Source organism: Varroa destructor, unplaced genomic scaffold (assembly GCF_002443255.2).
Source record: "Varroa destructor unplaced genomic scaffold, Vdes_3.0 BEIS01000002.1, whole genome shotgun sequence".
NCBI lineage: Eukaryota > Metazoa > Arthropoda > Arachnida > Mesostigmata > Varroidae > Varroa > Varroa destructor.
The window spans coordinates 9,454,244-9,468,685 of NW_019211455.1; the positions used below are offsets into that span (position 1 = coordinate 9,454,244).

Below are 14,442 nucleotides of genomic sequence, written 5' to 3' on the forward strand. Positions count from 1 at the left end.
AGTTTTAGTCACATAGTTCAGCAACACTTTCTTGTGATCAAAACGATCATCGGAATATTCTCTAGCCAGCTTTGAGTAATTTACTGATAAAATCTAGGTTAAGTTTTCTATTTGATTTTCTCTGTAATAAATCATCATCTTGAGTTAGAGGATGGAAATCTACTAATTGCTTTTTTTCTTTTAAACCAGCTTTTATGGGTAGCAGATCGTACTGCTTGACTGTTATCATCTGTTGATGATTGTACACAGACCATCGAGACTTGCTTGAAACGCTTGATTAACCCATATTGTAAAAATAACCCTATACGTTTTTACCATTTTCTTTTATATCATTTGTAATACTACAAGTTATATTACGCACTGTGCTGTCACATATGGTAATTTTATTCTTCACACAATTTATTTAATATTCATCCCTCAAGTCTTAGCACTATCTATTTTAGATACACAAGGTCAGTTATGAATCTTACAAATGATTCGACTTTCCCTTAGTTTTTTTACTTTTAACTGCAAAATAATCTGCAACATGACAGTATCGACCTTGATCCAAATTACAATATATCAAACGTATTTACTACAGCATATTATATGATAACGGGCATTGTATCCATTTTGTTTTCAAATGCTTTTCGGTTATCTCGTCTTATGTCGACTCGAATGACCATGGGCCACCTTTCATTCTCATGTTCTAAAAGTTCCTATTGCAATTCCTCCAATGGTCTAATCGTCAGCGGTTCTCTAAATCCGCTTGATGTTACGAAAACCATTAATGAGAGAGCTAGCAACTGGGTTGGCCGCTTCGAGGTCTCTCACCGAAAGGCCAAGGCCGCTCTCGGAAAGAGCCGACATCGATCGTTGACCTTACCATGTCTTCCTTCTCCCTTCTCTCTTCCCGCTGTAATAGCGTAGGTACCTAGTTATCACTGGGTCAATGCAGTTGGACAATATGGTTCGAGCGCGCTATGTTTTCACTATAGGCCCTTCCATAGCAATACGCGATGTGGACTCGCTTTGAGCGGGCAACCTTTTGGTGCTGTTACTATCGACCATTAATCGATTTATTTCAATATTATTGCATCGTAGCGATTATCAGGTTTGATGACGAAATTTTCGTAGTATTGCTTCAATTGTCGTGGTGCGTATAACGAATGGAGTTACGCGGTGTTTACCCTACAGTCAGGCTATCTTTCTTAGGCTCTATTATCTCGGCACATAATCTGCTCTATCCACTAGACAAGTAGACGTCTGAGAATAATGTTTCTTACCGGAAACAAAAATACGTAAAAAGGCATTGAAACGTACGATAAGAATCATTATACCGTTATAAAATTACTGAAATATAACACGGGCGAGTAACTAAAATTACGCTGCTTGAACGAATTCAAATATGCCATAGTAAAAAAATGTACATCTATCAATAAAAATATTATGCACGACAGGTGAACAAGGTCCGGGCAGCACGCGGCTTTAGTATTAATCTAAAGAGATACTGCCTGGTCATCTTACATACTGGATACATTCATTATTAATTTTAGAATGCCAAAAACAGCGACCTGATGCCCCGCAACTAATCTTGCATGAGCAAGACTGAGGAAGCTTTTATTCTAGTTTTAGCACTCATTTTTTTTTCGCTAACATGATTTTTTTTTTATTTAACCGCTATTTTCACTTGTTTTTGTTTGATTTTACTTTTATTAGGTTGTCGCTGAAAACTCGGCAATGGAATATCGGGAGCGCGGTGGAGCAGCTGGAAGCTATTCCCACACACCCCCTGCCATTGTACAAAATCCCCAACAGACACTGGAACAGCAGAAATGTCTTCAGGAGATGTTGCGAAATGTTCGAATCATCGCCAAGCCCAAGGAGTGTGCGACACTTGTTCACAATTTGCTCAACAAGCAGTACGAGTCTGTGGCCGTTGACGCCGAAGGCGTCAATCTTGGCCCGAAAGGTCCCATGACTCTGCTGCAAGTGGCCACGCCCGATCGGCAAGTTTATCTATTCGATTTGCTTTCGAATCCTGCACTATTACAAGACGGCAAATTGCGCGAGTTGCTTGAGTCTGAGCGAGTTCTTAAGGTCATGCATGATTGCCGCAACGACAGCGCTGCCCTCTATCACCAATTTGGCATAACATTGCGAAACGTGTTTGACACGCAAGCAGCACATGCCGTGCTTCAACAACAGGACCATGCCAAGCCCGTGTACAAGGTTAAAAATATTTCACTTGCAACCCTTTGTGACATGTATGGCGGACCGCTCAACCCGCGCAGAGATCAAATGAAAGCTCTGTACAGGTAACCAATTAATCACCTATTTACAATAATCTTTATAATAACCGTATACCATGCTATGATATACAGGCGTAATAATACTTGACAACATTGTGGCAAAAACACATAATATCTGTTGGTGTCATTTCGGCATGATTCAATATCGAACCAAGACCATTAAAATATAAGTACTTAGAAATTATAAAAACCTAGATCATTTCGGGTTGACCGCGCCAATTAAGACAACTCATTACATACTTTGTTATTATGTCAATTTCAGGCGAGACCAAAAGTTCTGGTCTCGTCGTCCCCTGACGGACGACATGATCTTCCATGCCGCTTTCGATGTCATTTGCCTGAGTGCACCGTCGGTGCTCGATAATTTGAAGGCAGCAATTCGCGAAGAAAGTAAAAGTCTAATGCAAGACCTCTGCCAAGAACAAATTCATTCCTATATTCAACCGGACGAGGTAAATACACATAATACACAACTACACCTGCTAAAAGATTCGTAGATCCATGCTACAGAGTTTGCTATCGCATTTGTTAACATGAACGTATCCAAGTTCGCACCACTATATATAGGCTTTCTCTCTGCGAACTGAAAATCTTCTGTGAAAACCGCCGCACAATAGAAAAATAATGTATATCCACCTGCACGTATGGCGACTACCGTGCATGGCTTTTGTTTTTTCGTAGCCCTCCGTATTATACAATGATGAAATCGGGCACTGGCAACGCGAATCAGCTATCCCTAAGTGTTTCCTTATCTAATTTATTCCATAGGTGAAACTTAAGAAAAAGCAGCGCAAAGTTGACCATGAGGTATCCGATCTCCGGGCACGCCTCAGTGGCAACTCGGTCAAACCTATCGTCTTGTCCAACCGCGAGATCCGTCTCTTGCGCTATATCGAGCTCACAGACGAGGAGATTGCGAAAATTGAAGGCTCGCCAAAAGTCGCTAAGAAACTTGAACGATTGCGCAGTCACGGCAAAGAAGATGGAGATGAGGAAGACGAAGAGTGCGAGGACGGTGATTACGGCGAAGAAGAATCAGAAGAGAGTGACACGGCTTCACAACCGCGTTCCGGCGATTACTGGAGCTACGTAAGCGATGAGCCCTCGTCGTTAACGGCCACCTCACAAGCGGCCGCCGAACCAGTCAGCAGTAATTTCAGCCTGAACAGCTTGGCCAACAACATCAGCATCAACAACAACAGCAATCATCATAATAACCTTAACAATAATAACAACCTCGACTCAATCGGATCAAACGTGAGCAATCTCAGCAACTCGTCGTCAGGTTGCTGCTGTCAGTGCCATTTACATAATAGTGGAGCAGGTAGCGGATCTATCACCGGCCCCAACAGCATAGTTCGCTCCGCTGGCAGAGAAAGAACTGCATCTCGAGGTTCGTTCAGTGCAACAATAACAACAGAAACGGCAACTACAGGAACATCAATGACAGCCCCGGACAGCTCGCTGTCCCCGGGTACAGCCCCTGTTGACAACACCAGCACCACCGCATTCAGTCAACCCAACAATATCAATGATGCCAATGGCCTTAGCAATCACCTAAGTAACAATAATGGTAATGGCACTAGCAAGACAGGCAGTGGCAGCAACGGTTGCAGCCCAAAATTAGTGAATGGCAACGTTCCATTAGAGAAGACGATTTCAGCATCGGCGATCAGCGCCATGGTAGACGAGGAAACACAGACATTATCTACGGGTGAGTAGCATTGGCAACTGTGGTCAAGCGTAAGTAGACATATGGTTACTCAACAGGTTGGTTGGGGTAAAATGCAGCGTCTTGGTAGAATCGTATGTGTAGATGATAGATTAAGTTATATATTTGTGTATGTAATTTATGGGCACTGCGCTTGAATTCTAATAAGTCATTCATAAAGGTCGCTACCAAATAGCAGCATGACTTATGCTGACAAACGAATTCATCAATAATAAAAAATACAAACTGGAGATAAAAGATCCACATTGATTTACCGTGAAATATAGGAGAGGAATTGACAATTCGTGAAAAGTAGTGCTCTCAACGCAACTGAGTTTCACCATCGTGGGCGATCCCTGCAGTTGTTCCGTTTAAAAGATCATATATATTACCAATCTATACCGCTGTTCCTTGCGTTCTCATTTTTTAGGTGATGTTGTAATCACAAGGGTGTACTTCGAGGAGGGAGAGCGACCGGGCACACCGCCGGAGCCCGAACGAAAACCCAACGCTCCAAATGCCAACAGCACAAAGGCCAACCCAATTCAGCTTGCCGCATGAACGCAAACATTGGACGAACACATTTTATAGATGTACCCACACAAAACAAAGAAAAGGAAGAGGAACGCTGGCAATAGCCATCGTGCGGAGTAAATCCTGAGCGTCTGGCGTTAGCGCACGGCGGACGTACAAAGGAGACATGCACATCACACATGCAAGTGTGATGCTAACCTGAGCTATCTAAAGTTCTGGAAGATTCTGCCACCCACCCCCCTCACCCCCCACCCCCGGGGGGCAAGAAGTCCACAGACATTTGCTGACTCTCTGGATCAGAACTTACTCCAGATTAACAGTAACTCTCTCATGATCTGAAGTATCGACAGTAACAAGGCTGAGGTCTGACTAGATACGAAGGAAAGACGCAAATCTACTTATATCCCAACAAGTGTGGTGTAGAAATGGAGTTTGCCCGCCAACGGAGTATAAAAACCTTGTAGTTTAGAACAAAAGGATACGACGATTCACTTGCTAGAGCACACTCCAATTCCTGACCCCTACCCGCAACAAGCAAACAAGCCAGGATCCCGTTTGTTACATACGGATTACATCAATCCGTTTTGCATTTATTTTCCCAATTTATGTTGTTGTAACGTTTGGAGCAACTATAAAACGGGACAAAGAAATATAACCTATGATAGTTCATGCTGCACTTGGTATCTCGAGAGCCAGGAAGCGATAAGGTTGATGAGATTATTCCATATGGTAAGGACAATAAGGTAATCACTTGATAATAACTTTGCATCCAAATTTTCGTTCTGACCATACCGTTTTGCACAAAGGGCGGTTCAAGATATATTTATCATTTAGAAAAAAGGCACGAAAAAAGAACCTCGTATGTCTGTTACGCGTTACGTGCAGGCAAACGAAGCTAAATCCTTACCAGACACCATAACGAATTTCACAATACATACATAATATCGAGTAATGTCAATAGCTTAACAATACGTGAACATTATTAGGAACACGTAAACACACAAATACAAACATACGTAATAAGCACGCGCCTTGATCGCAAAAATTACACATATTTTTCGTATATCTACATATACATATTTATACAAACAATATAGACATATTTGGACAATTACGGCTCATTTCTGTATTATATAGGAAAGCTATCCTTAATACTGTACATGACGACAGAGAACATTACCGTTATTTCTTTATTTTATTTGACATCTTCGTTTCGTATAACGATTGTCACAGACAAACAAATAAACAAGACAGATATATAATGGGAAGTGAAAAATTTGATACGAAGTCGCTATTGCTGTCGATTGCATTAACCTAATCGAGCGTTTGAAGACTGTGTCACTATGATGCGTAAGCCTATCATAAGCATAATAACAATGACAAGAGTAGGTGTTAAGAAGAAAACGGCGAGGATGGCTCTTTATCCGAGAGAGAAATGCCAGTGCTGATTACTGATGATGAATCTGGCATCAACAGAGACTTACAAATAATAAGTTGAACTACAACAGAATGGTAAATAGATATCGACGAAAACCATGAAAAGCGCAGTCAACGAAAAGCGGAAAATTAGTTGAAGACAAAGCCGCTTTATCACGAGTTTCCGCTCTAATCAATGTTGGGTACAACTTCAAAAAGTGGCGAATCAAAACCCGAATCTCCCGAGATCACCGAATAAGCAAATGCTTGCTTTTCTGATGTTCTGTCGACAGATATAGGTACATGGGGTTTGCAGGATTTGACAAGCAAAAACCCGAACAGATAATTACTACAACTGTATTCGGAAGTGGTGGAACCGATTCACGATGTTGTGGTCACTATAATTCTGCAGTGTCTTCCTTACCTGTTCTAAAGCCAGATGGATATTCCTGCTAATATTTTTTGTTGTATTGGCAGTAGATTACTTAGAAGAAAGAAATAGCCAGGTACGGGGTTTGCAAGGACTGTTTCTAAAAAAAACTTTATTTTTCACTGGAAATGTCGATTGTTAGTGTACTTTACCTATGCTACATCATATGTCACCATATATAATCTTAGTGTTAAAAACATCTTTTTTTTTGCTGGCGTATGAATGGCTGGCAGATTTCTGACTGATTTCCTATATTGAAACCGCCCACCACTATGAACATGTTTCATTACTCCTGAGATCCCGATTTCGACAACCTGCATTCAACCGATATCTGTTTCACATGGAATTGCGTTGTCACTCTTTTTTACACTGTCATTGTTTTACTCGTTGGCAGAATTAACAGGTGATGAATAAGTTAGTATCAAGAATACGACAGATGATTGTAAGAGATAGCAGAGAACCTATTGGAAGACCATGATAAGGCAACGATTTTTTTGGGGCTCATGCCTGTGCTGAACGGCCGAATCTATTGTTGGGTCGTTCGAACACGAGCAAATAATTGAATATGCCGCTAGATACTTAATTAAGCCGCCAGTCTGATGACCAGGGCTCTTTTAATATTCCATCACCCGTACTGTCAATAGCTTTATTTTGATAGCGACAATGTGTGGCTACTGTTAATCACATTAATGAAAGCATTATTACCTCCCCGGTAATAGAGCATATCATTAGAGAATCAATGAGAGAGCATCAATGAAAGGCTTAGACTTTCAGCTTGTGACTGCGTATGAGTAGGTCCCGAGACTGGCAAAAACCTAAAGACGAACCCAAGCTTAGTCGCGGTTAACCCTATATTCTATTCTCGTTATAGACACTGGCTACGAGAACGCCTATCATATAAGCTTGCTGTATAATTGCAGCATAGAAGATTTACTAAAGCACCTGTTTTGAGTATCTGCCCTGGTCGCATGACGACCACCTCAGATCGACGCAGGTGTGTATATCAACAGTCCCGTCTCATCGAATTCAGATCATTACAGATGACAGTGTTACTTTTAAACATTGATTGATTGAAAGAACACCATCAATTATTGCTTTGCTTGACCACCTTGTAGAACACTTAACAGGCTGACTGCTCATTCCATGTGCTGATATTCTTTATTGAACCGTACAAGAGTAGCGATAATGGCGTCAGTGTCAACTGCAAAAGTAGACACCATCATTTGCATAACTGCAGGCACACTTTCGTAATGATAAAAGGGGAAATGAAATAACAAGGACAGCAACCAAACGAGTCCGAACTGCGAATTTGGCCAACAAGAAAAACAACAATAACACCCGGCTGTGCAAAATCACTACATGTTTATGCGTCGCCGACAGGTGTTAGCAAAATGATGCATCCGAAGAAACACAAAAAAAAACGGAAAAAAGATTATTATTAATACGTTCTTCAATAAATAGTTACTCGTCGAGAGTAGAATCTGAATGAGCGGCTTGAAGCCAGCTCGATTGTGATATGATAACTTCCGCAACGGAGGCCGTAAGAAAGAGTATATATATATGTATCAGTATATATATATATATACTGAAAGATAAACAGAAGTTTTGATAGCAAAAGAAAGAAAGGGCATGCGAAAGAAAGCGAAGTAAATATGAGAGAATAAATGCGCGAGTGAGACCTACTATCTAAGTATATATATATATACATATATATGAAATTGAAAAAGGAGTGCGCTGTCAATACACGTTTATATATGAGGATATTATTATATGGATACTGATACTGCTGTATCGATTTAATAGAGTGGGTAAACTTTGCCACCCGTCCGTTAATCACCGACGAACTCCAGCAGTGATGAGTCCAAATGACATATGGTAGAGAGCAATAAAGCAAAAAAGTAGACGTTCAGAAATGATGAAAGTATTTGTATGTTTGGCTCTCGATGATCCATTCACCATATTTTAGCTATTTCGCTTACGTTTTCCTTTTTTTTTTTATCTTATAGACAAAAAATCAAGAGGGAAGTTGTGTATGTTTTATTTTAACTACAACGTATGACCTCGACAATCGATCGCGGCCCCTGTTTGATTTTTTCGCCCGGCCTGTCGTTTCCCACCCGAGCTTTTGTTTTGAGCAGGTAAATTCAACTGCGTAGGTTTAGGACATTTTTCCATTCTAAGTCTTCTTGCTTCCCAAGGAATGTTCCCTGAGCTCAAGCGTTGCTCGGAAATGGGTGGACCGGCTTCATTGTTTTGTCTCACATGGGTTTTATGTGTGCGTACATAAAATAGACAATCCCATGTTCTGGGCGCCCGAAATACTTCGCCTTCGTTCTGAGTGGCTGACGAAATCTTCTAAACGTATCTATGTCAGCGTAGACAAAAAACGAAAAATAAGGTATAACTACAGTCTGTTCCTTATGACTGCGATATCTGCTATTGTCATAGTCGTTAATAGCGCTGAATAATTGATGTTATTGTAATGTTGTCGACCGCCGTAAATGAAAACAGAATCCGCTCTGTAGCATCGTTCACGGGAAAGAGCGAGCCATGGGTGAAACAACAGCTACACATAACAATGATTTCATAAAACATCACAGTTGGCAAATATAAAACTTACAGTCAGTTTTTGACGGCGGCGCTATAAAAAAAATAACAACTAAATAGTAGGTCAGCCGCATCAGGACAACAACAAAAACAACAAGAAGATTAGTATTAGCAACTATACAGTGACAGCAGCAGCCGCAGCGGTAATAAGAACAACGGCAATAATACGATACAAGAATAAATGAAGCGAAACATTGGTAAAAAACGAGCGTAAGCTGCTATGGAATAATAGAGATTATAGACGAAAACCACACAAATGACCGCCATGGCATTGCACTCGCCCATTAGCCCCTCACCAGATGCACGAAAGCACGACAGCACTGACTAAAATTTCAAGAGAAAAATACAAATTTCCATAAAGAGAAAGACGAAAAAATAGATAATGAAACACGATGGGTAATATTTTAAGATGATGTCAAAAAAGCAAAAACGGGGGGATCTATCCGTCAATTGAAAATACTGATTTTCCGCATTGTTCCGGTTTTAACTCATCCGACAGCTACTGGACAGTTTTGTAAGCGCGAAGAACAAGCTAACAAGGTATAGAAACTAACCATGGATGCAACACATTGAGTGGTATAGCAGTAGCAGTGTCTACAACAAACCTATGATGTTTTCAGAGAAAAATTTTGAAAGCACAATTTATATGTTTCTGTGAAAGCGTGCTGCCATGTTCCGGCATTGACACCTCAGCGAGAACACCCGCATCTGTGGCATGCATCTAGAAGATAAACTCGGCTTTTTATGAACTGTTCGGTAATACTATCGGAAAACAACGGTAATAATGGCAATCGGGTCAAATGCGTATTTTTTTTTATGAGTTCGGTTGGGCTTGCTTAGGTTTAGGATGTTGGTGGAGCCGTCACGAGCAAATTGTTTCGTGGCAATATCCATATCTATGAATACATACAAATGGGGATATAGCAAATGGGCCACTGAAAAAAAAATGTACACCCTTGGGTACCAGGGGTGGTTGCGACACGGGGGCGGAATGGCAGACAACCGAGACAATCTGATCTAATTGAACGTGTCGATCATTCTCCATTCATACACAGCTGAGACCGCCTACACCGGTCAATCAAACATCTACCAACCAACCAACAAACTCAAATAAAAAAAAAAACAATAAAATACAGTAAATTCAATACTGAGTATTCAATTAATAGTCTGTTACTAGTTGGTAGCACAGATAGTTATAATATGACGACACGTTATGATGAATGGTCTAACGGGCGAAATTGCAATACGATTGTGAGGCCAATTTATAACATAGGATCAAAAGAAATTGTTTGTTCAATAACGTTTCCGATTGATTTGTTCCAAATGCTCGCTTGTATATACGGTCGCTGTATCTAGTTAATCCTGTGAAGTACGTATCGTATCGACATAATTTTAAAACAACGTGCTATGCTACAGACAAACGATTGCACTGACGATTATTGGAGGAGAATATGCATTTCGCGCCATTCCAGCATAGGATCAACGTAGGGTACCGAGATTGAGGCTCTTCAAACATAATACTCATTTCTCTTTCTATTGCAAGAATATCTGATTAGACGCGGTGCATCAGGGCATAGTAGTAGTGGTGGTTGTATTGTACTCGTATCTTTAATGGCTCCTGACAGATTTATACATAGCGATGAGAACACGGATGAGCAAAGTTAAGCAAAAAAAAACTAAAACAGGTTGAGTTACCTTTGCTAAAGGCAATCATTTTTTAATTGACACACATTTTGCCTAAGCAAAACAATATCACGCTGTAGAGCCAAATTGACATCAAACTGGGATTCCAACAAAAAAATCAATTTTACGTGTATCAGAGTCATTTAATAACAAAACGTTTGTTTTTACTTTGACGTTTGTTTTAAAGACAGCATGCTATTGACCGAATTTATGTTACTGAACCTAAAGAAATCTAATCTAAACAATCATGTATAACTTAAGCTTGAAGCTCATTGATCTGATCAAGCAATAGACCACAATGATTATTTTTTAAGCTATCTCTGTTTTATCTGAGATACAGCCTTTTTATCATTCCCATGCGTTTTCCCATGTTTTGTTAAATCTTAGAAGCAACTTTTGCATAAAAAACTATTAAGTTGACAGCAATTGACTACAATTTAGGCAATACGAAAGAACATTATCCTTAACTTCAATGCAAACATCATACAGGTGCAATAAAATTATTGAATTATATAAAAAAGCACACCCTTCTCCCCAATAAATTAACGCAATGCACAGACCTTTGTGCAGGGCCTGAATTTATTTAAAATACTACTTCTGTCAGGCCCGCCATATCGTGTGACTGGTATTACTGCGTTTGCGAAGTCATACCGAATAAATCAAGGCACGTAAGGTATATTTCACACGGAAGTTTCGCTTTTATTTTTTTTGACCTTCATCGGCCATCGAGTGCTTCTTCTTGGGGTAAGTGAAGCGACATGCTTTTCTTCTTCCATCGACTTGTCATCTTCTTTTTTTTCGACAACCTCCTTTACTTTTCTACCCATAGTCCGCTTGGCCTTTTTAGTTAACCGGTTTTCTTTCTGTTGATCTTTGCTCTTCTTTTGTACGAAAATTTCTTCTTCTGCCACTTCATCACCCTCTTCTGAGCCATTTTCCTCGTCGCTGTTGTTGCTCTCATCATCATCATAATCGCCGTCGAAATCTTGTTCCATATGATGATCTTCTTGGCCGTCATCATTATTGTTATTGGGAACAAAATGGGATTTCTTAAATCTTTTTGCTTTGTTATGTTTAGCCTTGGACTTCTTCACCTCGGCTGAACTACGCTCCTCATTCTCATGGAGAACTCTAAAAAAAGACAGCGATAAAAACAATAAATATCTGGTAATGCAACCTAAACGTATGATTTTGTTAAAACATATTATTTAATGTGATTGTCTGATAAAGCAGCCTATTGTAGCGTTTCGAAAACAGCACGATACGTACGTAATAATTAAATCTTAATCTTTAATCTTTCTTTAACGTAATAATTAAATCATTTTTATTGTCCCCCTGCTTATCCGTATGAGTGTTGTTCCCACGTAATATGAAACGCATGATTGAAGTTTACGTGTACAATTTGGTAATTATAGAGATTTCAACATCGAGAACCTAGTTGAAAAATATGACCAATATAAACTACAAAACAGGACGAATAAAAATGTCGGTATGACCATTTGCAGTCCTAAGTCGCTTCACTGCAGATTTTAGCATTACTGCCACTTACTTGAAGGTACCATCTTTTCGCCAAACAAATTCGAGAGTCACATGGAATTCAGCCATTTGGATGCCAACATGTTTAAGGACGTCGGCCATTTCTGGACTAAGCGTGTCCCCCTCAGAGCATACTGTAAAATCTTTAAGTAGTTTAATCTTGCCGTTTACTAGCTTCGTGGGAAGGCCAAGCCGCCGAAATTGCGGTTCCATCGAATGAACGAACTCGCTTAAGTCATCTTCTTTCAGTACAACAGTCGAAGTGGCGACAAAACCCGCACGAGCATAGTGTGGTTCACGATAAGATTCAAACCACTCAATTACTTCATCCTCACACTCTGACGTCAGTAATAAACCACACTGGCCTATCAGGCGCTCCGAAACCTAAATTATACGAAAGAAAAAAGGACATTCTGTCAAGTGTGTAGGGAAAAAATGTTTAACTCAACTACCAAGTTTTACTGATAACACTTGTCTCCATGATATAGATACTGCATGATTCGTAAATACATCATATGTCAACAAACCTGGCTCCTAAAATCACAATTAGAAGCACATTTATCCTAAATAAACAGTTATGACGTTTGCTTTACCTTGTGTATGTTAACAGCAATCTCGTTTTCGGCATTGCGGCCGAGGGCGATTCGTAAAACCTTATTCTTTCCCATGATCAGTTTAGAGGTGCCCTTCCACTCTTCACGAACATCCTTTAATTTATTATTCCGCATATTCTCAACAGAGAATATATATAAGGACTCATACTGATTGAGGAGGTCGCGAACTTCCTATAAAAGATAATTTGTGCACCAACACGCATATATAAATCAAATGTCATTGAATTTCACTGACAATTTATCTACTGTTTTTCCTTCTTGTTGCAAATACTATTAACCACTAACACCTTCTTCTTGTTAATGAAGCAAGGCCTATATGACGAGATTGAGCAGAAATTTCTTCTCTTTCACTTTCATCGTAATTATGAATCTCAGATTGCAGCATATGTAGATAAATTTGTTTCTATATGCGCTAAGTTTTCAGCTTTTGCTCGTAACTTTCAGCGTTGCTTGTGTCGTGCTACGCAAGTATTTCAATTCGTTACGCGAGGAGTTTTCACAGAGTATATCTATATCATCACCAGAAAAGACCAAAGAAAACCGGAAGTGCCTTTGTCTGCAACGGAGATGACCGACCACAACAACTCGGATATTGCTATACTGGTAGCATCATAATTGCAACAGTAAAAATAGACAAATGTTATTCTACGATTCAGCAACAGGCCACCTAGGTTTCATCCATTTACCTGCAATAATTTCTAGCGCGAAATAAAGTGACCTGTCTAAACTACTCCAGCTAGGTGGCCTTTATCAAACATGTTGGCACGCGTCAAAGAAGCAGATTATAAAACAATAAATTATTTTAATTTTAGTCTGCAAAAGGCTATGTAAAATCTTCAGTAGGCAGCCCAGCTAATAAGTTTTGGATTGTAGGTCTGCTTCCTCTACAATATATTTTCGGTCAATGTATTTATATAGCGTTACGAGATACGAATGTTATAGATATGTGATAACGTGTGTTGCAGTTTATTAAGCTGTTCACATTATAACTGTACCGCTTATATCTTTGGTTTTTATTCGTATGCTTACTCGTGAACAAGCATAAGTCATGCCTTAGGCGAAGAATCCCACTAAGTTTAACTGAGAAAATGATAAAAATCATATCGTGATTTATTGTAAATGTTAACTGACTTTTGTACTCTTTAATATGAGTGTCTAAATCGAACTCATTCCGTTGCGGTGATCATTTGGACGAACTTACGTTTATGAATTTCTCTTTATGTTCGAGACCTTTCTTTTTGGCCTGGGTCAACGAAATGACGCGATTTCGCTTCGACACGGGCATTCTAAACTCTTCTCGTGCTCTACTATAGCTGCAAAAAACACAACTTACAGTTTATACCAGCACGTCACAAAATACTACTTTTCGCGGATATCGAGTGCGAGGTATAATGATCACTAAAACAAAACAAACACACGTGTTCACTGTCTGTTCGATCAGGAACTCCAACTCTACAGTTCGTCTGCTATCGGCGCTGGCGCGTATTTTGATGCGGCCGCCAAAGTACAAAGCCAATGACAAAAATCAATTGTCCATTATTGCCTACGTAGTTTAACAATTCCCGCAATATACCCTAATTGGCTCATTTGAGCCCTAATTCGAATGTATTATTGGGAAAG

General features: G+C 39.8%; 2 protein-coding genes across 2 annotated transcripts in view; one reads left to right on the top strand and one right to left on the bottom strand.

Annotated features, from left to right (window-relative positions):
* Nucleotides 1-10,134, top strand: part of egl (Egl_like_exo domain-containing protein) — a 36,869-nt gene extending 26,735 nt beyond the window's left edge. The window contains exons 4-7 of the mRNA XM_022794881.2: nucleotides 1,699-2,297; nucleotides 2,554-2,743; nucleotides 3,060-4,005; nucleotides 4,433-10,134. Coding sequence (XP_022650616.1) covers nucleotides 1,699-2,297; nucleotides 2,554-2,743; nucleotides 3,060-4,005; nucleotides 4,433-4,563 — 1,866 coding nt within the window. The 3' untranslated portion in view covers nucleotides 4,564-10,134. The remainder of the gene's footprint in view (nucleotides 1-1,698; nucleotides 2,298-2,553; nucleotides 2,744-3,059; nucleotides 4,006-4,432) is intronic.
* A 1,212-nt stretch (nucleotides 10,135-11,346) lies between these two features.
* Nucleotides 11,347-14,374, bottom strand: LOC111245900 (mRNA turnover protein 4 homolog). The gene is made up of 4 exons (XM_022794883.2): nucleotides 14,024-14,374; nucleotides 12,802-12,993; nucleotides 12,222-12,592; nucleotides 11,347-11,803 (listed from the first exon to the last, which is right to left on the bottom strand). The coding sequence occupies exons 1-4, from the start codon at nucleotides 14,105-14,107 to the stop codon at nucleotides 11,353-11,355; spliced, it is 1,098 nt and encodes a 365-aa protein (XP_022650618.1). The 5' UTR covers nucleotides 14,108-14,374; the 3' UTR covers nucleotides 11,347-11,352.
* Between the last annotated feature and the right edge of the window lie 68 nt (nucleotides 14,375-14,442).